The following is a 26,660-nucleotide window of genomic DNA, read 5'->3' on the forward strand; positions in this document are numbered from 1 at the left end:
GGAGGAGCAGCAGCCCAGCGCCCGAGACCCACGGGCCTCCCCGGGCCTGAGGGAGAGGAGAAGCCCAAGCAGACCTCTCTGCTTTAGTTATTTTTTTATTTCCGTCGCTTGTTCAGCGAAAAAAACCCCTGCGGCCGCTGCCCGCTTTGTCGAGGGGCCTACGCGCCTCTTCAGAGCCGCGGCCCGCCCCGGAAACCGCCGCCGCTCGCCTGCCCGGAACCTTTAGAGCCGGAACGCAGATTCGCAGCGCGAGAGCTGGGCCGGAAGGCGATACCAGCTGGATCCTGGGGAAGATGGCGGCCGCCGTGGAGGGCCCACGTGGATGCGGGGCTGCGGTGGGCGAGGAGGCGGACAGCGGTAACGGGCGCTGCTTCTTCATCGGGTCCCTCTGTGCTCGGCCGGGCTTCTGAGGCCTCCTCAGCCCCGCCGTGGGCTGCCTCCGGCCCCGGCGGCCGCTCTTCTCTGCCCTGTCCGAGCCCCTCCTTCCTCCCCTCTGGAGCCTGGGCCGAGGGTTGGAGCCGGTTGGCGCGGGGCGGCGGGAGCTAAGGCCCCGTCCAGCCGCCTGCCGAAGCCCCTTCCTGGTGAGGGGGAGGCAGTAGGGCGAGGGGTGCCCGCGGGCTTTGCTTGCGGGGCTCCGTGGGGCTGGCTTTCCCGCGGTGCCTGGCGTCGTGCCTGGTGGTGTGCCTGCTCCCTGCCCGCCGGCCTGTCCTCCCTGCGCTGACACTGTTGGTTTTTCTGTTTTTCTCTACTTAGCCCGCGGAGTACCGACAGCAGCTTGTTTATGCCCGGGGCTCACCAAAGTAACGCTCCCTGCCGTGTGTCTCTGGGGTACCCCGTTCTTGGGTGGGTGCGGGGGTGATTGATGAGCTCCGGGGTGCGATGAGCTGTGTGTTTGCTTGTGTCTGTCTGTCTGTACGAGACGGGGATCTGCTTCCTGCTCCGAAGGAAACCCGTGAGATAACGCCATGAGATACGCCGGTTACAGTAATCCACCAGGAGAGCACAGAGCATAAACACACTCATACTCCATCCTTTGATACACGGTTCTCCACTCATTCTTGCCTCTTCGTGTTTTGTGAGAGTATACCTAACTAGTTGTGATTGCTTATTAATTACATCATGTAATTGGATTTTTTTTTTTTCTTTATTCTGGGAGGAATCAAGGTTGTGGCCATTTGGAGCCCTAGCTCACAGTGCTTCTGTTTGGTTTGAGGGTCAAAACTGAACCCAAGGGGAAGCCTTCTGTGGGAGCTTCTTTCAGAGCTTGTATTGTTATTTTTATCTGTATGTGTCTACACCTAGATCACTGAGTAAGTTTAGAAGAACAAAGTATGGAGAAGTATATGTATATTTGCCACACACACACAATTAGGATTTTTTTATATTAAATCTATGCCGGGCTTCAATCTTTGCAATTTAGAATAGAGCCCCAGTTCCTACTTCTGATAGAGTTAATCTAGTTTAAATTACTTTGAAATACCTCTGCTTTATCTCATGCTGTTGACAGATCCTCTGATGTATTAAAGAGTAAGTCATGGCTGGTTGTTGAAGCCTTGTTCATCTTTCTGTAATTGTTGAAAGCAAAATGTTGTTGGTATTATCCAGCATTATCCTCCTATTTTATTGGCAGAAAATATTATGTAAAGGAGACTAATACATGCTTTTGCAATTTTCCACTTTATAAGTCTGATCTGGTTTTTATGGCATACTGTGGAATTTGGTCCTAAGCAGTGTGTGGCATTCAGGTTTGGACTTTTGGTAGCTGTTAGCTTTTGTATGTATAAAAAGTCACAAGTAGGGGTTAATTCCTTGTTTAAAAACGAGATAGCAATATTCTAGCATGGACAAGTCTTAGGGGTGAAAACTTGACAAATTGTTTCACATGCAGGAACCAGGATGCGGTGATGCACCTGCATTGGTTTGATTTTTTTAAAAAAATTTGGAAATCAGGATATGGAGATGCACTGATATCATAAAAGGGATGCCTTTAGTAGTTTCTGAATGTGTTGAACAAATTTGTCACTTGTAGGTTTCCAATTTATAGTAAGGACTGTTGAAAAATACCTGTAACTTATCCTGCATGGAGTGTGATGCAACACTGTTCACCTTGGTGGTAGTAAAAATCATACTATATAGATAATGAGCAAGTATTCAGTAAGTATTTCTCTTTCACATTTGTGATGTAAACATATAATCTTGCTTCTTTCCATTATGATAACTAAATGCTCTCGGAGCCTCTAAACATGCCTAGGCATTACAGGCTTTGTTTTAAAATGGTTAACACCATTGTTTAACTGCTATGTTGGGTTTTTTTCCTGGTTCAAAAAGGCACATGGAAAACGCAGAGTAATGAGTCAGTCTGGCAACAGAGTGTATGTTTATGTTTGTTAAGTAATTATATAGGCAATTGGTTAAAAAGGAATATCACTAATAGCTGTCTGCATGGTTTTATGGAAAACAGATTTTGTGAAGCAGTCCTGCCTTCATTCTTTTAATGATTTGATTGATGAAGGTAGTTCATGGGATATAGTAGTGGTTGCAAAGTAAAGTACTTGGCTTGGTAGTATTTAACATTGTGTTTTTAAAATACTCTTTCTAAAGTAGTGTGAGAGTGGTAGGTGGATGAAAGCCAGTCAGCTGGTATCTCAGAGTTGTCCCCTTGCTGGTGGGACTGCAGAGGTGTCAGAAACCAACCTCCTTCTGTCCAACACTTGATTTGTGGCCTTGAAAGTTGTATATAATGTACTTAATTTAAAACTTTTGGGTGGCACAAGTATTAGTGGAATGGTAGTTAATAGTGACAGGACACTTGTATGCTCTGCTCTTGATTATGTGATAAAGCGGGTCCACTGAAATAATCAAACGTATTTTAGCATACCCTAAACTTGCAGCTTGTTTCATTCTAGTTAATCATCTGCACTGTTAAAGGCTTTATTTTTGCTATTTGACCCACTGAGTAGACTAATGAGGGAAGTGGTAGGTTCTTCATGTGTTTGATTTTCTGTCTAGTTGGCTGTTCTCTCCTGTCTTGCTGTTGCTTGATTCCAAACTTCAGTATTTTAACTTTAATTCCTTCTTTTTTGTTTTGAAGGGGGCATAGGGTAAGGAAATTTGAATTTGGGGGTGTTTTATTTAGTGTATCAAGAACTTGAGCAGTTACTTATACCAGAAAAGGTCAGCGCCTCTGTCTTGTTTTGAGCTGCCTGACAACTGTCGTGATTCTATATTTCACAAAGGCGTCTCCCCTCTGTGTTCATTATGCTTAGGTAATCGTATTTTTGCTGGCATTATTTTCCTTGAGCAGATTTTGCTTTCATGTAAAAAATGCCCCCCTACCTTCAATTTAATCCACGTGGCTGTTTGCATTTAAGCACTAGATGTCACTGTTGCAGTTTGTATGTATGTACATACATACATATGTACATACATATATGCATGTATATGCATTTATAAATTATAATTTTTGAACTGGAAAACATAGTTTTTTCCCAAAACTTACCACTCCTAAACATCAAAATATCCATTAATCTAATAATAAATATCCAAAGCTGCCTTTTCCCTTTCACCCAACCTCTTAAATCACTTTAAATCATCACTGATATGAGCAACCACTGCACTGGATACTTTCTCATAAATTCATTATGGTGGTGTATGCCTGCTTGAGGAATTAATTGTAACAGCAAGCAGTACCTGGTCCTGAACTTGGATGACATTTACATACGGAACAAATTACGCTAGTGATGGATCCTTACTAGAAGCAAAACTCCTGATACTTTTTTTTGTTCCATTTTTTTTACCCCTAGATTCTGAGTTAAGCTCAGAACTTCCAGAAGACAGCTACTCTTCAGGAGGTGAAGCCCTGGACGGTGATGATGAAGATGAAACAGCAGCCCTTGGCAATGTGGTTGAAGAGGCAGCAAGCTCCAAAGCTGGCCCAAGTGCAGGCTGGGCAGATGCCATGGCAAAAGTGCTCAACAAAAAGATTCCACAAAATAAGTCCACCATCTTGGCCAAGAATAAAAAACTGGAGAAGGAGAGAGAAAAGGAGAAACAAGAAAGGCTGGAGAAGAGGATGAAGGTGAGAAAAAGATGCAGTATTTCATTATGAAATCACTGTCAGATGGGGATACATGCCAGATTCCCTCAGCGGGGATTTGGGAGAGTGCTCTGAGACTGTCTCAGTTTTGGGATGAGATGAGACTGACTTGTCTCAGATGAGACTGTCTCATCTCTCCTCCACAGTGATCTCAAGTAGCTTCAGTTTTTTTACTTACCAGACAGTCATGCTGTAGGGCTCGTTCCCTTACTGCTTTTTCTGGGCCATCAGGCAGGCTGATCTTTGGCAGCAGGACTGTTCCAATCTGTCAGCTTAAGGTGTTTTTGTTGTTGAGAGGGTGAAAGCAGTTCCTTTAAGCTTAGTTTTCTAATTGCTGTTGTTAATTTGGGGTATAATTCACTTTGTTGGCATTACAAGTTGAAATAGTTCCCTTCTCATCGAAAGTGAAAGGGAGAAAGAGAAGAAAACTGCTTTCATTTTTAAATTTTGCTGCGACTTCCAAAATCAAACGCCTCTAGGTTGAGATTGCAGTAATCATTGATGTGGTTGTGAGTCATTGTTTGCTCCCCTCTGTTTTCCTGGTAGGAGTCTTCTGTTATAGTGTCCATGCCCTAAATTGCTTCTGGTTCTGAAACTGTTACGAAGAAAACAAAATTATGTTGGCAATTAAGTCATTTGTTTGTGTGTCTTTAATGGAACTTTTAATTCCAGGCTGTGATTGATTTACCTTCAGGCTAAAAACACGTTAATAGTTTTAATGTGTCATCTTACCAGTTCTGTTTCAATGGGATAACCAGGTTATCCACCTGACGGTCTGGGACATGATGTGGTTAGACCACGGCCTGCCTTTTAGATGCAGAGAGCTTCAGTATGGCATCTGCTCAGTTATGGTTGTCCTAAATACCTGTTCTTGTCCAGTAAATATGTGGGAGTACTGCAAAGCAGAGGTGGGCTGCAGGTCCCCAAACTGACTTGTTTACCCTTAGAAAAACTTGAGAACAGCATGCCTTTTATTAATTTCTTGCTGATGGACACCAGAATAGGGCAACTTTTTTGATAAAAGGCCAAAACATGATCACAGATTCACAAATTCGCAGTAGTCTGCCTGGAATTATAAAGATAAGGACTCTGAAATTCCATTGAAGACTTGCATAAAACAGACTTAATGCAACATCACCAGGCCTAGAACACTGTTAAATTGTTAAAAGGGGAAAAAAATATTTCACTACCTTACTCCTGAAGCAGAGGCTGGGGAAATACAGCGTTCTATCGTAGCAGAAGTAAAGCTGGTGGTGTTGTGGCCCCTGGTAATGGGAAAGCAGATCGGTTTGGTTTTGAAACAGAGCGCCTCAAAAACCAGACAAAAATCAGTGTTGTACACAGGAGTTGTTGTCCGGTGGGCAGTTGGTGCTCTTCCTGGTGTTTGAGTTTTGCCCATTGTAGTCTTTGCCATGCATCACTGTCAGTCACAAAGCTGTGCCATGATTAATTTAGCGGGGGAAGTCAAATTCCCAAGGCTCAAAATGCGACATGCCTGTCTTGATAGACCCAGGATTTTATTATGTATAAATTTCTCTGTGATCAGCTTGTGAAGTCTTGGAGTTGAAAGCTGTCTTTTGAATAATTTCCTTGTCCGTAGTTGTCAGTGTGAAAGCATTTTGAGTTTTTCTAGACTCCTTTTGCTTGTCTTGAGGCAGAGGCATCACTCTGGTGCGACTCTATTCTAGTTTTTGATACAGAAGGCAAGTGACTCTGAGATTTGACTGTGGCCCCTGGTATGTCAAGGCAAGAGACTTGCCTCAGACCTGTTGTCCAGCCCCATAATGGAGCTCCCCTTACCCTCAAAGCGAACTGAGCTTTGTTGATTTATCTTTTTATTTCCTCCTGCTACGTACTCTATCAGAGTATGCTGCATTCTCAAATCCTCTATGTTGTTTCACGTAACAATATTTATAATGCAGCTTGATAAAAAGCGGGAGTGGGAAATGATGTGCCGAGTGAAGCCAGATGTTGTCAAAGACCGAGACAGAGAAAGAAATCTTCAGAGAATTGCCACAAGGTAAGAGTTTTTCTGAATGCTTTCCTTAAATATATGTATATCAAAAAGAGGAGGAAAAGGGGAAGAAAAGGCCTGCACAGGTAATCTGTTTCCAATCAGATTGAACTCTTAAGAAGTGACTAGCAGGAGCCGAGTGATTTATATACAGGTCTGCATTGTACAGTATCAAGTTCAACAAAAGATTTCAGAAGCTTTATGGAAGAGTAAAACTTTAGATGAAAATGTAATGTTTGCTTAACAAAAGTGCTTTGTTGGATCCCCTCATTTTGTTAATTTAATGCTTTAAAAATGCAGAACAGTTGTTCCTACTACTCTGTTTTTTCCTTCTCCGCAGAGGATTCACCAGATCCACGGCTATTAAGTTCAGTTGCCTGTTCTGCGTTGCAGTAGTTTGGAGTCATAGAACTGGTTGAACACCTTGATGTGTTGTCTGTATCTGTCTCATTACTCATTCCTCTGCCTTGTCCCCCTACTTCAGCTGCTTTTAAGATCTTGCCTGAGAAATTTTAATAGCTGATTGTAGGACAAGTAACATGCTTCTGGGGATGAAACATGCTCTTGCACTGATCTCAGTGCCACGTTACCATGCTTACTTTGGTGTCTGAATAGTTATTTGTGGATTTTTGTTACTGGTTCCTAGCAATAAGTGTGAAGGAAGAACGAAAATTGAAAGTCTCTTATGTTGTAGTAAATGTTGCTTCTTAACTGAATTGAGGTTCTAAGTAACCATTTTGGGGAGCTAGAAGCCATCCACTATCTGCGCCGATCAGTTGCTTTGGTAGAGGGCTCATTTCTGTAAAGGCAACTTGAGTTAAAAACTTCATTTTGTTTTGTTGTTTTTTTCCCCCCATCCCAGAGGTGTTGTACAATTATTTAATGCTGTCAGGACGCATCAAAAAAATGTTGATGAGAAGGTGAAGAAAGCTGGGAGCTCTGACAGGCAGCGTGCTAAACTGCTGTCATCTGTTTCAAAGAAAGATTTCATCAATGTTTTAAGAAACATGGAGGGTGCTAAAGGAAGCAAGAATCCTGCTGGAAAGGCCACAAAAAGTAAACAGGTAGGCTTCATCTGGGAGAAAAAATGCATACAAGATACCTTTGCAGTATAATTACTATCTGTTAATGTGCCTGCTCTTCAGAACAGCTGTGATCCAAGTGCCTGGGGTTTTCTGAGCCTTCTTAGGAAGGGAGCAAGCGGCTCTTAGCCTGTTTTCCCTGTCTTTTGAGTATCAAGGTACAAAACACTAGAAGTTCTTCTGATACGACATCAAGCCTTGTGTACAAATAACTTGGTTTAGCTGTGTGTTTAAGAAAATAATATGAAAAATTGGATTTTATCTTGGATTTTGTGCCAACCATGAAACAAACTCCTAGATTTTAGTGGGTTGTGACATTTGGAATTTGGCCAATAGTAGTTATCAGCTCTTTAAAATTGTTAAAGGCACGGGTGCTCTTCATCTTACATGGTGTATTAGACTGTACTACTTGTGTGTACCCATGGTTTTGGGCATTTCAGACTCGCTTGCTCTGGGTGATTATGGTATCTGGAACTGAAGGGCTTTGCCATACAAGTGAGTACCGCAACAGAAAGAAACTAAGGCATATTAAACATTATATGTAGGTTTTTCTTTCCCTAATTCTGTGTGTGCATTAGGCTGATGTGGCTTTATTGGTGTTACGATGTTTTGGAAGGTATTTTGACACAATCCACTCTTTCCAAATGTGCTCAAGAGAGACACAGTGTAGTTGGACTCGTCCAACTCTTTATCGGTTCTTTCAACTCACCAAATAGCTCAGGGTTGAAAACAAGTTGCTCAGACATACTCTTTTTTGTATTTCAGAAGCTGCACGTTTTTGAAGCGTATTTGTGTTCAGGTTTGAACTTTGTACTTGGTAGTGGGTGGAATACTTCTGTTGGCCCAGACTCACAGCAGTTAACTAAGTGCTTTTCTGTGCCAGGAAGAAATACTTTAATCAGTTGGGAGACAACAGTTTGTCATATGTTTTTTGTTTGTGTGCACTTGGGAAGCATGCTGAAACACTGCCTGGCATGAAGAGCTCATACAGTTTTCATGCAAGTGTAATATTAAAGTATTTTTTAAATTCTTTGGATAATGAGAACAATTTAGCTTGGTGCTGACACTTTATTTCTCCTTAAATAATTCCAGCTTGCTTGTTTGGGTGGGGGGGTGTGCGTGTGTGTGGGTTTTTGGTGTGTGGGTGTACTTTTTTTTCCCTCTCCCCGGAATAGCAGAAGAACATTGGAGTGATAGCAGTGTCAACTACTATTGTAGTAGGCATTGAATCAATAGCTGAGCAAAAACTAAGACCTTTTTTCCTTTGTGTCAGATTGTAGCAGGTCAATTTTCTTAATTACTAGGTCAGAAAACATAGATTGCAAATGTTTCTATACTGTAAAAAAAAAAAAGCCTTATTTTGGCAGCATCAGTAACAGCATATTTCCATTAAAGTGCTCTGGAGATGCTTTAGATGCTAGCTGGTTAGTGTCAGTTTTGAGTATTGATTTAGGTGTTGCTTTCACATTGCTTGTGAACAAAAACTTCAGGTTTTGGAGTTTTTCATTAATATGAGGCTATACTTGTAGGTTTGGGATTTTTTTGTGTGGGGAGGGTCATTGGGTTTTTTAGTTGATTTTTTTGAATAGCCTTGTCTGCCTGGGTAGACGACATCTTCCTTCCCTCCCTTCTTGCATTTGCTTCAGTGACTCTCCATTCAGTATTGAACCAAACTCTTTAATAACTCCTTTTGAAGCTGTTCTTAATCTGCCTTATTTTCTCTTGAGAACATATCTTACCCATTTAGCAGGCTCCTGTCCTCGTAGTTGTTGATGCTTGAGGTTGAGGCTAAAATCTGATCTTCAGTCTCCTCAGAAGTACACAAACATTTAGCCATTGAACAGTACTGCTGGCCTCTGCTGTCATATCTCTGCTTCTTTGAGTGTTTTTCAGAGTGTAGTAAGCAAGGATGAGGCTTTTGGGTGGTGAATTCCTTGCAGTAGGAGTTTGGTAGATTGTTTGTGCCACCTGAAACCTTTTGTGTTTGTTCTGTGTTCCTTTTTTTTTTTTTTTTGGTAGCAGCCTGCTTTGTTTTTAGCAAGTGAGAAGAATATGGTGTGTATTTTTTTAAAAAAGAGGGGGGAAATACACTTATTTATCTCAACAAAAACAATGGAAGAGATGCCAATCCCAAACTCCAGGCACTCTGCCATCAATTAAAATGCAGTCCAGAACAATAAAACCACTACCCCACCCACATAAAACAAGCAGTCAGCAAGAAGAATAGCAGAATAAAGTTTTCCCAGTGCAAGCAAACCTTTCTTGACTCAAGGCTTGTGCTATGAAAGGAGACTTGACTATATTTGTGAGAACGGGCAAATGCTTTTTCTTACTCTGCAGTAGTTTTTGAATGCAAGGTTTGCTGCCATAATTTTTGAAAGTTTGGTGGTTTCTTCCAAATGTCAGGGGTTGTTGAAGAAACCCCTTATAAAGCTCTGTTGTGGTTGACTACTTAGTCAGGTATACGTATGCGTGAGAAAAACTAATTAAATGCTCTGTAAAGGCCCATCTGTAGCAGTGGGATTTCACGGTAGCACAACCACTTAAAGTTTGTTCTCTATTTCCATCAGCTTCATGCATTGATGGGAAGGACAGGTAACCTGTGCCCTGTGAGAATGTCATTTCTAGTCTTGTATACTTTTAGCCATTGGCCTAAATATTACTTGGTGTGCACCCACCCAACGTAGCTATGATAAAAAGACCATAAGGCTGTGAAAATTTTCCTGTGCCATGTGAAACTGTAGCCCTTCTTGGAGTTCTGTGTGCCCAGATGGGAGTAATTACTTTTCTGCGCTGGAGCCAAAAGCTTTGCCTTTCATATCATTAGCTGTTTATCAAGGTATTTCTTAATCCTTGCTGAGCCAGCTGACTTGTGTAATATTTTTGCCCTGTTTCTTTCAAGGTGCTGTACATGATGCTTGCCTCTGGGTAAGATCATCTAACTTCCCTCCCCTCACCACCTTATCTGAAAGACTTGGAATGTGGGAGAAAAATGTAATAATTTTCTTTTTTAAAAAAAATCCCACTTGTTTGTTGTTTGGATGTTTTTTTTAAGTTTTGGGGTGGTTCTTTTTGGGAAGCTTTTATTGGGAGATATGAGAGCTTTCAATCTTGTTCAACACAATCCGTATAGACCAGATTTTCATTTCAGTATGTTGGTTGTATCTTGCAGATTCCCACCTGTAAGATACTATAAGAAACATTATTAAACTACACGTTTTAAAAAGGTACATATCAGAGATGCTGCCTTTCCAGCCCTAGAGGCTGAAGTCATCTTTATGTCTATAGAACAAATACAGAAGTAGGTAGCAGCAGTAAAGGATTTATTGCAGGAATCCTTTCTTTTTTTTTTTTTAGGTCCTTAATAAATTTCTGGGTGCTCTTAGGATTATGGATTAGGGAAGTACCTTTGCTTCCAGGGTTGAGTGAAGTTTCTGATCTCTTAAGAGTTGCACAGACATGTTGGCTGATATAGTGAATTACATGAGGTCTTGAAATCTTAATTGTAAGAAAACAAAGAAATTCAGAATTAACAGTCCCGGAGCAGCCTCAACTCTTTTCCCTTGCTGCATGTCAGTTACAACAGGGTAAGTCAGTACCAGAAGTTCTCGTTGACTTCTCACCTGTCATTTGTGCTACTCCCCGTAAAGCATTACTGGTGGTAAAACATTTTCTAGTGACATATAAATAACTGGCATGAAAACTACAAATATTATTTGTGACAAGCATAACCTGCACTCATCAACCTTTAATTTTGAATTAGGCCTTTGTAGCATGGTTTTCTGAATCACCTATGCTTGCTTCAACTCGTAAGTTTTCTTACACCAGATCTGTTACAGAGCACTTCAGTGGTGGAAGTGAGAGCAGGATTTCCTGGTCTACTTCAGTAACCATGATCCAAATTCTGCAACGTAATTTTTCTACATGACTTGGAGGTACAATTTGCTTCCTGTGTTGTGATGGCATCTGGAAAAAATTGGTGTATTGGTCTCAAAATAGTACCTTTTCTAAAATAATTTATTGATGGGAAGGAAGATGAGTGGAGAAGAATACAAGTGCTATTTCATATCAGCTATTGCTCATATGGGACTTGAAATAAAATGCTTTTCCAGAAAAGTTCCTTCTGCCTGAAGTGTATTTTATAAATGCTCTTAGTGTTTGGTAAGTAATTTGTAAACACAGTGATTAGGGTCAGGTTTGCTATAGATTTTTCTTTTGTTCATAAGACTTTTAATGTTCATAAATATTTTAAGCAGTAGTTTGAAGATTGTTCAAGGGCAGGAGGAGTACTACACTTCTGTCTTTGACTGCTGTTCTTGTTGGGACACAAGAAGTGGCATGGGAGCCTTTATTTTTCAAGTTAGATGAGGATATAAATGTGCTTTCCAGCTGAAAAGTTAGATCTGTTTCAAACCTGTGAGAGTGACTGCCTTCTTTTTCCTGCAGCTGCGTAAGTACTGGCCATTGGCATGTTGTTCTGCTTGTTTCCACAGTGCAGAAATGGGGGGGAGGGGAAGATTATTTTCATCCACATACCTTTTTGGAGGGACAGTAGTCTCAACAATTGCTTCAGCCAGCTGTAGGAAATAGTTTATTTCTGCAGTATGGATGAAGGCATAGATGACTTCTAGAAATTTGGTAAGGTGTATCAACACCTCTTTTTATCTTAAGAGGAAACTTTTTTTCTTAGGTGATAATGACATTGCAGAGTAGCAGAAGTTTATTACTACAGCTGTTGTGTGCTGGTTTTACAGAATTAATTGAAGGAGTAACCAGGCGTGCATGTATTCCAGCAGATTTGAGGGGGCAGCCAAGTATTAATTTAGTTCAGCTGCAGCCAGAGTAGATGTGTTCTCCCAATTTTAATAAATGTCTTCCCATCGCATGCACAGAGACTTTTAATTTGGATTCCTTTATAAATTGTGCACTTGTATCTGTTTTTCCCAAATGTGTGTGCACTTTCTTGAAGGTCACCTTGCATGTGTTTGGAGCTGATGCTTTTAATGTAGTTTTTTGGTTTTATACCAAAAGGTGGCTGACTACCTAATTGTATGCTGTATTCTAATTTTTATCCTTAGGGATCAATACAGTGCAGCCTGCCACCAGTTTGCTGTATCCTAAATTCCTGATGTTCTTTAAGGTAGTGGGTTGTTCTGCAATATTAGAAGTTGTTTGATGGTGACATTTTTACTTTAAATCTGTTTACAGGAAGATGTATTGACTTACCCAGTTTGGGTCATCAGGAAGGTTGGGGTTTTAAGATGTACAAGCCCAGTTCCCTATCTGTTGCCATAGCTGGTTACACAGATCTGTGTTAACATGGGAATGTAGGTTTTTGTCAATATTTAAATGTGTGTTTGATTGACAGATGTCAAGATCTTGGCACTGTGAGTTCAACTGCAGGTAAGAGGATTAAGGGCCATGTGATGGCTGTATTTCACTAGGTTCACCCTTTTTTGTGTGTTTTTATCCTCGGGTTTCCCTTTCTGCTCACTTTTTCAGATACTTGATCAGAAGTCAGGAAGGGAAAAAGATTGTGATTTTTGCATTGTTTCCATCAACCTCTTTTTTTTAATCCCCTGCACCTGAGGGCCAAGCACACAGCCCAGCGTCCTGGTGCCTAATGTGAGAGCAGCCCTGACAACTGCTCTCGCAGAAAGACCAGTTCCCTGTTTGTCATCATGAGTCACGCACCGTCCAGTTTAATGCTGTCTTCCAAGATGCAGATAGTATGTGATCAGTGAGGACAGATATTTTAAGATAATTTGGACACTAAATGCCTATTGTGTCTGCTTAGGTGATGACCTCAGGTTTGGGGAGGGCAGATCTGGGAAAATGTTCATGGAGATAGCAAAAGACGCATTCCCAGCTCCAAAATACATCCTTAACTGGTTTTTAAGTTCAAAAAGAATGAATGATGCAAGGTTTTAATGGATGCCTGTAGGAAATTTCTCTTTCTTTCCTCCTTAGAGCTGTAGACAAAATATTTTAAGTTCGTCTTTCTGTGAAAAGGGATGAAGTGATTTTAGTTGAAACATCATGAAAGCCTTCAGCATGAGGCAGCTGAAATTTGGCAAATTTTGTAAGTGAATATAAACAGGGTCTTGTGATTGAAATGCCAGGCAATACCGTGACAGCTCCCTCTGTCATACTTGAGACTAAGTTGCTTTGCTATTTGATTATTAGTGCACAGGACACTATGATGGTGTTCTGTTTTCCCAGAAGATGTTGCAAGGCTCTTTCAGTAAAACTATGTCTAAAACAACCACATTTGAAAAACTTGTGGTATACATCTTCTTTTGATCTTCCTGCAAGTATACAAAGCACAAAAAGTCAAATCCTATTAGACTTTTATCTGGTAAATTGAGTTGGAAGCCTTATAAAAGCAGCTCTCCACTTCTGGCTTTATTTGTAACTCTTATAGGCAGGGCAATGTACTTAGAGAAAAATATATCTAAACATTTCATAAAGTTTTGTAAAAAATGTTCTCTGGAAGTAAGAAAGATTGGGTGGAGCATGTCTATCTGAACCAGTTTGTTTCCCCCATCTAAGCATTTTCTATTGGAAATTATCTTGAAAAGTGATTCCCTTACTTTGAAGTTTTATTAAGGTATAAAATGTTCTGATTTCCAGAGGGTTGAACTAGCAGATGTGTGTTACACATGACCTCTATGGGCACCTACTCATCTGTTTATCTTGGTAGACTTCAGGAGAGGTGGGTCAAACTGCTTCCAGCTTCCAATGGTTAGAGGGTTGCTGAATTCAGTTTTTTTTTTCTGTGGGAAAATCTGGCCAGTTTTTAATGAGTGTTTCTGAAATGTACTGAAAGCTTAGAAAATACACTTGTTTGTTTAAACCTACTATCATTACAAATGATACTAAATCTGTCTTCTTGGAAAGATCTGACCTCTTTTCAGTTTGTTGCTGAACCTGGACAGCATTCTGCATGTGGTCTGTGTCATTTCTTCTCCACCTGCAGGCGTTGGGAAAACCCATACAGAAACGTAGAAGGAGATGGAAGGGTCAGAAATGCAGAGAAAGGGTAGCCAGATGGCTAAGATAAGGGATTGGGATCATGGGCAGTTTACATATTCCCTCTTCAGGTTTAAACAGCTTTTAGAAAGCAGCCTGGGAGTGTTGAGGGGTATGGTCTGTTCCTTAATGAGTTTGCCACTTGCCCACGACTATGTGAGGGAAATTACAGGAATATAAAATCAAAGAAACTTGGATTTGCAGACATTTAGGGTATGTTGCAAAAGCCATTTAAGTAAAAGCAGGGGCAATGAGGGTAGGGAGGTTTAGCCAGACTAGCTGCTTAGTAGTCATAAAAACTTCAGTATTTCATATTTAGTAATAAAAATACACAAAAGCTAGTTCTTTGTGGGTTTTTTCCCCTCCCCCTCCTGTCTCATAGTTTTTTGGATCCCTATACTTGTTTCAGGGCTTAAATGTAAGTGGAAATCCTGAGTCAGGAAGAGGAGGCTTTTTATTAGCCCCACTTCCTCCTCATCAGCTACTCTGCGAGATGATTTCTTAAGTGCTGGAAGTGAAGGACTTGGTCATTACTGTAGCCTTTGTTGTTTGAGACAACCTTTTGGGACTCACTCTGTTATGCCTCTTGCTGAATCATAATGAAAAACAGTGGATGATTTCAGCATCATTTGTAGGAAATAATCTGAGTCACATTCAGATTATTCAGAAATCTGCAAGCTGCTAATTTATCCTATAAAAGGATCAAAAAATAGTCCAAACAGCTGTGGGCCCGCACGTTTCCTTACTGTGCTAACAGGCAAGCTTTTATATAAACCTGCAGAAAATTTTAGGTGCCCAGCTGAGATAGTGCATAAGTGTCTTGCATAAATGGGTGACATCTGAGAAAAATCTGCTGTAACTTGAAAATGTTTGTCTAAAGTAGACTGTTGAAAGACATTAGTACTCGACTTCTGAGGGATAGCACATTGAAGGCCTTAGTCTTGACCGGATGCTTTTTCCTAGGCACTCTTTTGCTGTATCTGCATATTTTGCAGGTACTGCTTGATGGCTTGGGAACTGTGCAACTTGCAGCAAGGATGTTGTGGATCTGCATAATGTTTAGGCTGATCTTTAAACTCCATCATGTCTTCATTACTGCAGGAAATACACATTAAGAAATGTAGGACCAGCTGACGGAGAGAAGTGATTTTTATCACTTGTGAGAAGTTGTGTGGCATTTCTTTCAGGGTTGAAATGCTAAGTGTCTAGAAAAGTTCTTTCTTCCTTTAGTTTGAATCCTATCCAACAGAAAAATTCTCTTTGTTATTTTCCTTTCAGGAATAATGATGGTAGCTGGTAGGGAGTCGTCCATGTAAGTTTCCTCTTGGTAATTAACTGATATGCTTTTTGGTACAAAATGAACAATATTTTGCAGACTGGTTAGCTGAGGCTCATCATTAGCTAGCATGAAAAACTGTTCTTTCTGATGGACAGTACTGTCTCTTCCAAGTCAGAATTACAATTCAACTACTTTGAATACCATAACTTGCTAGACAAATTTTTGTCTGGTAAGCAATGAAAGTATAACGTGTTGCTTTAAATACAAAAGTCTTGATCATATGTTGTTTTCAACCACAGTTCTCGTTGCGTCTTTATGTCAATAATTAATTGATCTATGCTGTGCAGTCTTTGCTCTAAGGATTCTATTGTTCAAGCAGATGAAACATGAAAGCTGTGCGGAGACTTACGGATGAAGAAAGGGTAAGAGTAAGAGGTGAATACTGAGGTAGTAGTGGCCAGTATGGTAGGCAGTAATTTCACTGTCAGTAGTGTAACTGCTGATAAACAGGCATTGCAGATGTGAAGGGAAAAGCATATAGATGAGGATGATGAAGCAGTTTTGTTTTTACAGGAGGAAAAAACAAACATGACTGAAAATGAGCAGTGATGGCATACTGGAAAAGTGTACTGTCTGGAAACTTTCTGTCCTGATGTGTTGCATGATAACCTAATACAGGGAATGTGCTATTTTTCTCTTTCCAGATATCTTCTCTGTAATAATTTGCAGTCTACTTTGAGCTAATTTTTATTTGGTACCTACTTAAAAATGTTTACTTGTGGACCTTTTTTCTTTTCTATGTCAGTGGAATGTTTTGACCTGACAGTGGGAAAGACAGTGATGTAATTACTTGATATTCACGACACTGTCATTTGCCAGAACATGAGTTACCAATTACAGAATATATTCCACAAGGGGAATTGTTAGTATGGGTAGAGGTAACAGTTCATACCTGTGTTGTAACTTTAACTATAAGATTGTTTCGTTAAGTGAGGCTTACTTTCAGGTGAGTTTTTATTTGATGAGTTTTTATTTTCTGTGAGTAGCTCCAGGGTGTAGCATGCCCATGCTGTTCATCCTCTCATTGAAACGTGTAAAGGGAATCTCGATGCCAGTATGGCCAGACACGTTGTCTTGCAGCAGCGTGTGGTAAAATTCCTTGTGCAGCAGAAGGATTTCCGAGACGGCTGCTATCGGAGCTGGAGCACAGCACGGGCTGAGGAGTTCCAGAGCGTCCTGTATGCAGAAGGGCCCTGTGTTACGCTTGAATTCTTAAAATATTTTTGCTTTTTCTGACAGAAATACTGATTTATGAGGTTTCTGATGAACTAAGGATGAGGAAACTGTTCTCTCATAAGCTCTTTCTGTGATTCTTCTTTGCAACTGAGCATTTAACGATGCTAATGATTTTTCTTCTTTGCTTAAGTCCAGATGAATGCTTGTTTTTAGAAATTCCGTAATTCAGTTCTGACCCCTCTAAGGTTGGGGCATGTTTAAGCCTCTGCGTGCCAACCCAAAGCATTCCTTCTCATTCACATATCCCCAGTTGTAGTAAACCCTAGAGGAGGATGTGAGGATGGGGAGATTCCTCATGCAGGTCATTAAGCTCTGGGTGGTCTTCTGGCTGTGCTCAAAAGGAAAATCAGCATTTGTTGTGCTTGTAGTAATAATTCCAGTGCATTACTTGCAGAGAAGTTTGAACGGGAACAGCAGGTTTCGAAACACACTGTAAAAAAATTTCATTCTTAGATTTATTTACTAGAATTGCCAGTGCAGATTCTGGTGTGCACAAGAGACCTTGTGGTCTGAGTAGATCTCCTGTGCCACTGTTGATACCCGCAGTATAGCGTCACCTCAAATATACCAAGGCAGTTTAGTTCAGTTGCTCTAATTTCTAATTCAGAGAGAGGATGCAAATGGGTATTGAATGGCTCTCACCCTAAGGAATAAATGATTGTGCAGAATTATGCTGCAGCAGAATAGACTTCTGTTGTGCAGCTCGCATGTTCTGCAAGCTCAAAAATGCTTCCCAAAGTGAGTTGCTGTGAGACTTCAGCTCAGAAGTTCAAGCTAGTAGCAGTACAGGATATATTCTCAGTTTCCAGATCTGTGGGTTTTTGTCTGTTTGGGATCAGGCGTACATGGGAACCTTTCTTATAGTCAAGATCTCACTGTAATTCAAATTAGATAAAGTTGCAGGCAGCACTGATGATTAAACCCAAGTATCATTTTTCTGTTAAAAATCATTACATTTTGTTTGATGCTTATATTGCTGCTTTAAATACTTCAGCTGCAGTTTTCTTTATTTCTTCCCAGCCTAGAGGGAACTTATTTTCTTAGCCTGTAAGCTTGGATATTCCTGAAAGCAAATTTAGGAGAAATGATTATGCTGGTGTTCTTTGTTTTCCATTTCCTCTCCCCCCCACTCCCCTTCCTACCAAATTTTTTTTTTTTTTTGAATTGAGATTTAGCACACCTCAGTGTATGCCTATGCTGGGTTTTTTTGAGCTAGGTTTAAACCGACTTGCTTGGGGATGAGAAACAGAATAGCAGCAGTCATTCGGAGCAAGATGCAGGCTGGCAGGGAAGGTAATCGTCAGATGTATGCGAGAATGTGTTTTGGCAGTTACGGTTTTTAACTTCTTTGTCAGGACAAAATGTCATGTATTTTGAGGCTTCCCTGTATTTTGAGGTCTTAGATGTTTGTATTGAGCAAAACAGAGGAACCTGGGGAGGCAGTTCAAATTAATTAGACATGTTAGGATTGTTTTCTCAGGGCTTAAAGTTGTTGCTTGAGAGATATTTATGTTAGAAATTCCTTCCCTGACAGGTACAAATAAACGTTTATAGTATGTGATGGTAAAGAGAGATGCCCCTGCAAGCTCTGGCATTTCATCATGTACACGGAGCAAAGGCATGGGAGCCCAGTGTGCTGACTGTAATTCCGAGGTCTGAAAAATGTTAATTTGTTAATACCTTGCAGTTACTGTCTTCGGGACGCAGGCAGTAGGGGAGTCTCTACGGTGATGTAGGTATGTCTGCTACTTTGCAGATGCAGAAACTGGGGTGAGTTCAAGTGACATGAGCTGGTGGAAAGCAGAGTAAAATGCTGCCTTTAATCTGTGCACTCTGATTTCAAGACATACCTTTTAATGCCATTACTCACCAATAAGCATTATGGGACTTTGGTCTGCTTATGCGTAGCGTTCTGAAAAGCACTGGCAAACTTTCTTGCTCTGGTTTTAGGATGTTGCTGTGCCAATAAAGCAACAGATGAAAACGACAATGTCCTGTGACTTAGACTGAACTTAATTCCCTTAAGCTTTCAAAGGAAGCAGGCTTTGAGCCAAGGCACTCATTTGCAGACTGGAGCAGCTATGTGCGGTTACAAGTATCCTGCTGCTGCTTCTGACAACCTCAGGAGTAGAGAGGATCCATCTCCCACCTGAGTGGCAGTGCAGTCTGCCACAACTCCAGTGCTGAGTTTGGCAGGTCTCAGTTGAAGATACTTACTACTTGGTAATGTCATTTACCAAGAGTGAATTACGTAGCTCCAAATTTTTGCAGTGGTAGAGAAATGAACCAAAACAGGGAGACCTCTAACTTGATCTGGATCATATAGCTGCTGATGATGCTATGGGACTTTCATGGACCGGTTCCTCCAAAAGCATCCAGGAGGCAGTTCCATCCTGGATCCTGCAAGGGACGGCTGTTTGTTCTAGATGACAGACCTAAGCTTTGTTGGGTGGGTGGGTGGTCGTAATTAGGACTTGGCTAAGAATTTCACTTCATCTTGTCCTGGTGCAGATTTTAGAGGGTATGTTTTCAAACCAGAATTAGTTTGGGAAGTATGTCCCCCCTACAGAACCCTACGTGTGTCAGACGAGCTAATGCTGTGATAGCATAGGTGTCACACCAAGCAGGCAAGATGGCGCTTGCTTATTTATATGATCTCTTTTCAACTGGACTATCAGTCCCAGCAAATAGGTATCTGCACTAGAGTTACCACACTGCACGTTTTGGTCTGTCTTATTTCAGCTCATGATAACAAGTGCATCACCATGTACCAGTGACTCCTGAGAGATTTTACTAACTGCTGCCTCTCAGACCTTTTGAAATAGGTTGCCACACCTTCAGGCAAAGAACCAACCCATTCAAATGTATGTATAAAAAAGGAGAGGGGGGGAGGAAAAGCAACACCAGAATTTTTCACTCCTTGCTTACTGAAGGATCTACTTTATGCAACATTACACACTAATGTTTATATAGCCTGCTTTTTGTTTGGGGATGTTCAAAGGGGACTTTGGTGTTGTAGTGAAATGTGGGAGATGTGGATGAACAGCTGACTGGAGGTTCAAAAGTGGTTGTATAGAATGAAAGCTGGTTTATTTTCTGTGTGCCAAGAATCAGTTTTGTTTTATTTAGATGAAACCAGATTATGGCATTGAAGTGTATTAACATTCTTACATAAAGCAAGTTGGGAAGTGATGTTACAGTTGAACTAATTGTTAATTATACAAATAGTCTTGCTGCATATTTTCTTAAGACTCCAGGAATGTTTTGTGATACAATAGATTTGGGGAGTTTTTATTCTGAGGGGGAAATAGAGCAGTAAATACGTTAGGAATGAAGATACTAAACATGGTTTTCTTCACTTGGGAGCATGCTTAAAATTGATTTAAATATTTGCTTTCAAGCATTTAATCTTCATCTTTGAGGCATGGACATGCTACCTCTGTCTTTCTCCTTAGGGCTTGTTGTAAAACTCTATTCAAACCTTTGTGGTGCCTTACATAGTGGGTAATACTATGGAGGATCAGCATCCCTCTTTTGTTGAGGTCCTGCTTTTGTCCTGTTGTTCACTTGACATAGCCAGAAAGAAGGGCTAATGGTTGCTGAATAGTAGCTTGTGATGAATTTGAACATTGGGCTTTTCAATCCCTGAGCCTTTCACTGTCATTGCTGACAGTAATCTACTGCTTCTGTGCTGTTTAAAAAAACAAAACAAAAAAATCCCTGTTCTGCGCATCTGGGGAAAACAAAATGGAACCTCTGTTGGTTTTATTATTATTGGGAAAAAAAAAAAAAAGAAAATTGGGTTGTTTTGTAAGGAAGATGGGATTTTTCCATTTAGGTATCTCAAATTTTACTCTGTGGCATGTTCAAACAGTGATTTATAAAAGGTCTGGGATTAAAAAAGAAAGCTTGGTGACTTTTGTAATCTTTTCAATCTTTCTGTACTCTGCAAAGGTAAACATATAAAACAAGTGAAGTACAGTTAAAGGGGGGGGGGGGGGGGGAGCTACCCTCTCCTTGTGTCCCAGAACAGAGTACCTGTGTTTGCCCTAACACAGATTATTCCCGTGTGAACATCTTAAGGTCTGCCTAGGGTCCTACCTTATCTGTAACTCTCTAATTCCAGGTAATTGATTACCCTGTCTGAGATTATTTCAGGCTTTACTGGGTATAGCATGTGAAGTGAATTGCTGCAAGGGTGGAAAGTGGTTAGGAGGCACTACCCTGGGGAAAAGGGGGATTGCTGGGATGGGAGAGTTACTCTTGGGAGTAGGCATTAATGAGAGCAGCTGTGAAGACAAAAAAAAAAACCCAAAACCAAACACAGTGCGAGCATCTTGAGGAACAGCTGTAGAGTTTCCCTTTATTAAACTGGGCCCTGGGAGATTCCTTTTGGGAAGGAAAGTGTTAAGACTTATTATCCTGTTTTTGTGAAAGTAATCTTTCAAAAACTGCAGGAGAGGTCACATTTAGCATTTCCGCTCTGGTTACCTGTTAAAAAATACATATCTTGTTTGGCAGACTTTTCGCACTCAAATAACTTCTGTTGGTGTGATATGATGTGTTAGATGTACAGTGATGGACCTGCATTCTCTATTCCTCATTTCTTCTGCTATTAAATTCTTTATGCTGCTTTCTCCCAAAGATTGCATGGACATCAGGTTTAACATGCTATGGTTCCATATATCGCGTATTCCTAGATGCATGACAAAGAGGCGGCATGAACAAATGTCTACAGCGATCATACATTTACTATGTGCCTTGCATCTAGCAGGCAAAGCTGCATCTGCAGAGGATGCTGTAACAGATGACCCCCATCCCCTGTATGGTATCGGGAGGTGATAGTTACTTAAACTAGGGTGAGTCAGTTGAGGTCTGCCCTTTTAAGCAGGGGAATGGGAAAAGCACACCTGGGATGCCTGTGTTAACTTTGTTTCAAAGACTCTGCAAAAGTAAATTACTCTTTCCAGTGCCCCTGATTCCACTTTGGTAGGACAATTTTTTGCTTGCCTGCTGGACACTGAGCCACGTTGTTCCTCAGAAGTATTGTGCTACTAAGGCTTAAACCACTGAAATCCTCCTTCAGTACATCGAACAGTTTTTAGTATTTTCCTTCAGTAAAAATGTAGGAATAGCTTCAAGCTGTTCTTTAAAACCGTTGCCACAGGATGGGGCTGTTGCACTGCCCAAGTATGATCTGTCACTTCGAAGAACTGCAACCAAGCACCGTGTCCAGTGCTAACCTGAAACTACACTCCTGCCACTTACTCTTTATTATTCACCAGTCCGTGTAGTGTGGCCTCAGTTTATCCACTTTCAAGAGGTAGGAAATTTGGAGTAAGGTGGTGTTGGCTTGCTGAGTATAGATCAACTCTGTTTCTTCTAGAGGCAGCTTTGCACCATATGACAAGCCCAGGTAGTGAGGTAATAATCCACATAAAGGGGATTTGGTTCACGTATCGCAGAATATGTTAAATATTAAATTTGGGGGGTTTTAAGCCTTTATTAAATCCATATTTGTGTTTTAGAAATGTGCCAAGAAGTGTTCTAATGAAGCAGCACCTGGGGGTTAATAAATGATATCATGAATCCATTCTGATTGCCAAGAAAGATTTTAATAAAGGAAGCCATGCCCAGGATTGACTGTTTCATCCATGAGGAATAATTGTTTTGTTTCCATATTTCTTTTATTGGTTGATTAAAACAAGTTTGCTTATTAGCATCAAGTCATTTATGATTGTTCTGCATATTTCTGTGTACCATTTGCATAAAGAGCTAGGCCTCGGTAGGTCTGCTGATGCAAATTGTAAGAATGAGAGGTGTTATTTTGATTGCATGAAAAGCTTCCATCTTTTACTGCCTTTCACATTCATCTCATCTTCCTCTGTTCCCCTCTTCTCCTCCCCTCAAATATTCAGGGTGAAGTGAAGTCAGAAGGGGAGCCAGAATGGAATATACTGCGTGATGACTTCATGATGGGAGCATCTATGAAAGACTGGGACAAGGAAAGCGATGGAGAGGACAGTATTGAACAAGGGGGTGGTCTGAAACAAGAAGATGAGAGTGACTGAATGAAACTGAAAACCATTCAAGATAATGTTTTATCTTCTTAACTTTGTTTGGGTAAAAAGTCAGCATTCTGTGAATGTACAACACTTGGAGGATGTCTCTTTTTTTTAAAAAAGACTTGCACAACTTTGGAGTGTTTTCTCCTCCATGTCAAACTTTTATCTAATATAGCTACATTTGCTATACTGAAATCCTGAAATATTTTCCAAAACATGTATAATTTTCAACATATTTCCAAAACATTTTGTACAGTCAAAATAGTGGCACCTGCCCAATAAAAGAAAGATTTTGCCAAGGTCATTAAAAGTTTATACATTAGTCATGGCAATTGATGTATTAGTGTGTCTGCATTTCCAAATCAGTGTTGCACTTTGAAAAGTTGTTAGCAATTCGCAATAGAAATGGCTTACAATAAACACAGAAATGCCGTCACCTTGTAAAGTTATCGGACTCCTATAGAGTCTTTACTACTTTGGCCAGGAAAGGTTTTGTAAATAATAAAGAAAAGTAACCATTAATGTGATAGTTCTGGTCTTGGAGCATTAGTTTGATTGGAGACAACGCTGGAAACATAGTTGTAAAAAGAGAGACTTGACCCTACTGACTGGCTTTTATATTTTTATGTATGTGTGTATATATGTATGTGTTTTTCCATTGCAAGTCTGAAGTTGTATAAGCTAAGAGACTGGTAGGGGAGGAAAGGACAGTCCTTGCTATTGTTTTTGTTGGAGAAGGGAGGGCTTTTCTAGCACTACTGCATAAAATTGTGTTCAGTGTTGCTTCATTTGCAGTTCTGGTGTTCTGGCCTTTTTCAGTAAGGAGCCGGACCTCCGAGATACATCCTGTGGGTTTAGTCAGCTGTAATGCTAATTCCTCAGGTCTGTAAAGGGTCAAATAAAAGCCCTTCCTCTTAGGTGCGTACTGTAACAGTACCAAATTCTGGAAAACATATGTCAGTGTGACACTATTGGCTTTATTTAAGCTACAGCAATTTTTCCTAATTAGTTGTTTGATTGTGAAGGTGCAGAAGCCAACGTACATAATAAGAATATATTCTATATAAGCATATGCATACAGGAGGAAGTGCATTGTGATTAAGGTGTTTTAAATGAGAGGCTGGGGTTGAATTCTGCAGCCTTCGCTGTTCCAGACTGGCTGTCTGATGCTTCGTTGTTTGTTTAACTTTGCTATCACATTTCCCCACTTGCTATGTGAAAAAAATGCCTCGGGGCCTATTAATTGATACTTAAAATACATAGTACTGGTCTGTTTGTTTCTACAGATGTCTTACGTACAAACCTTTCTTTGTACCTGCTTGTATGAAAGATATGATTAGGAGCAACTTTCAAATTTTCAGTCTTCAGCATTGAAATGTGTGGTAGGACAGTGGACTTAGATTTTCCTAATGAAGGCATTGAGGAGGGGAGGGGGGATTGAACTTTGTGTATAGTACAGGATAAAAAATATACACACAAAATGGCAGAGAAACCCATCCTAACAACTGGCAATAGTTGTGTTATCCCTAGCCTATTCATCTGGTATATATTGTAGCATAATTCTTTGAGGAGAACTCAAAGCTAACAGCAGAATTGTTTAGATTTTCAAGCTGTTTTGAGTGTTAAACATATTAGATATCTGAGGAGACATTAGTTTGTGGCCTGATATTTATTATCACAAATGAAGGCATACACCCAAAATATCAAGTGGCAAAACCACAGAAGTTTGACATATGGTTATCCCAGCTTCTGAAGGTTAGACATCTGTATAGCTGTTCAGCAAGAGTTGGTTGCTTTCTTTCTGCAAAGTTCAGTTACTCTGTGTGGAAAAATTACATCAGCACCCTTAAATCTGCAGTCATTTTCTAGTTTGATATCACCAGTCTCTGTCTGAGATCGGACTTTTGGAAAATAATCTAGTTTTTCTTAGGAACTATGACATCCTGAGGTAATTATTAAAACTTTCAAATACTTTCAGAATAATTCTACAATACTTGGGTGTTTGAGTTTTATTTGTGCATTTTTGAAGTAATGTTTTGATTAAACCACTGAAGTCACTTGTGTATTTAAGAAAAGTGTGGAATATATCGATATTGCTAAAAATACTTGAGCTTGCATTTCGTTTAGAGCACATAGCAGTACTTCTTGCCTATAGGTGGAGAGCATTTCTTGCCTTTTAAGAAGCATAATACTCAGATTTTTATGTATATTGGATAGTTTTTTAATGTTGATATTGTACTTTGCCTTGTCCTTTGGTTGTGCCATATGCAAAGAAACTCCTAAATAACTTAAATTGGTAACTACCTCCAAAAGAGAAATAAGCTTGAGACTCTTATGGCATTTGGGAGCGGTATATTTTAATTTTGGGCACTTGGTGGCCAATTTATTTCACAAGTTTTGTTTTAATTGACTAGCAATTCAAAAGAAGAGCTAAACCCTGTTTGGCCCAGGCACCTTCCAGTCTCCTCTCTCAGCTGTGGGATCGGCTGCCCTACCCGCCTCCCTACCTGCTTTTTCAGTAACATTCTTCCTTTTTGCTAGCTACCAAGAACAACCTTCAGCAGCTTTTCCCAGCCGTCAGAGTGCTGGGTCTGTTTTGCCTGCTCCCAGGAATATCTCTGCTTAAGCAAAGCTGTACTGCTGCCCTTCATTCCAGAGAGCATGAATCATCTCAACTTTGTATATTTCTGTACCTATCTATATAAAGCCAATAAGGATGGGGTGGTTCCAGTTTTGTTAGGCTTCAAGCCAACTCCAGAGTATGTAGAGTTTAATATTCTATGGATTGCATGCAAGGCAACAAAGTTTTCTTTAATAAGAGAAGGCACGGGGTCAGCTCTTCCTATGTCTCTCATCCTGTGGTCTAATTTCTCTTCACGTTAGTTGTGCTAACCTTTTTCAGCAAGGAAAGCATGAGTTGGCCTATGAAAAAAGACGACCATCTTCTCCCTGCTTCTCTTCAGCCTGCTGTTAGGGAAACACTTCGGGAGTAGTGGTGGATTATCCTTGTTGTGCCTGATGCTACTGCACCACAGCGTCTTTCTTCCCTGCTAAAACACGGAGGGAAGAGCTCCCACTTCTGCAGCTGTGAGGCAGGTTCTCCTGGGTTCACAAGTTGAGCAGAACAAAAGAGCTGGAAGCTGCTGCCTGGGGCCCCTGCTGCTTCCTAGTGGAGATAAGGCTTTTTTTGTGTGTGTCTTGTTTTAAAGAGAGAAATGAATTGTTTGGAGGCCATAAAAGTGTTTTGACTATCTGATGCTTCCAGAAGAAGGTGGTCTGTAAAGCCGCATCTGTTCAGAGCTGGCTCAGTAGCTGTCTCCAGGGAGGAAGGCAGAAGTCATCTGGCACACAACACTCTGCACAACTTACAATGACAAACTCCTCATTCTTATGAAATGAATCCTGGCATAGTTAATATCCACACAGAGCAGTCATCAATGTTGTTCGCTTCCAGCCCCTGCAAATTGCTCAATGATTTCTTCAAGACTTGCTGAGGTAAGGAGTAAGAGCGCCAGGAGAAGGCTCGAAGTAGTGAAGACTCTTAGGATCTTGTTATAGATAGGATCCTAGTGCTAAATAAGACGTTAGACTATAGGACTTCAGTAGCAGACACTGGAGATGGGCAAGTTCTTGGCTAACAGATGGTGGAAGACCGTCCATTTCATTTACTGTTATTCTAAAGCAGTGGCTTTTAACCTCTTGTCAGTATGTAAACCTCAAAGGCTTCACCTCTGTAGATGATGATCTAGGAGATAAAGGCTCTTCCTTAATAATTAGTTTTCAGACTGATAGGGAT

The 26,660-nt window shown here is 40.6% G+C and overlaps 1 protein-coding gene across 1 annotated transcript; it reads left to right on the top strand.

Annotated features, from left to right (window-relative positions):
* Nucleotides 1–238: 238 nt before the first annotated feature.
* RRP15 (ribosomal RNA processing 15 homolog) lies at nucleotides 239–25,171 on the top strand. Its single transcript, XM_072856962.1, has 5 exons — nucleotides 239–357; nucleotides 3,804–4,078; nucleotides 6,019–6,116; nucleotides 6,973–7,174; nucleotides 22,718–25,171. Exons 1-5 carry the CDS (start codon nucleotides 294–296, stop codon nucleotides 22,868–22,870), a joined length of 792 nt encoding a protein of 263 aa, XP_072713063.1. The 5' UTR covers nucleotides 239–293; the 3' UTR covers nucleotides 22,871–25,171.
* Nucleotides 25,172–26,660: the final 1,489 nt, after the last annotated feature.

This window comes from Ciconia boyciana, chromosome 3 (genome assembly GCF_034638445.1).
Source record: "Ciconia boyciana chromosome 3, ASM3463844v1, whole genome shotgun sequence".
Classification (NCBI taxonomy): domain Eukaryota; kingdom Metazoa; phylum Chordata; class Aves; order Ciconiiformes; family Ciconiidae; genus Ciconia; species Ciconia boyciana.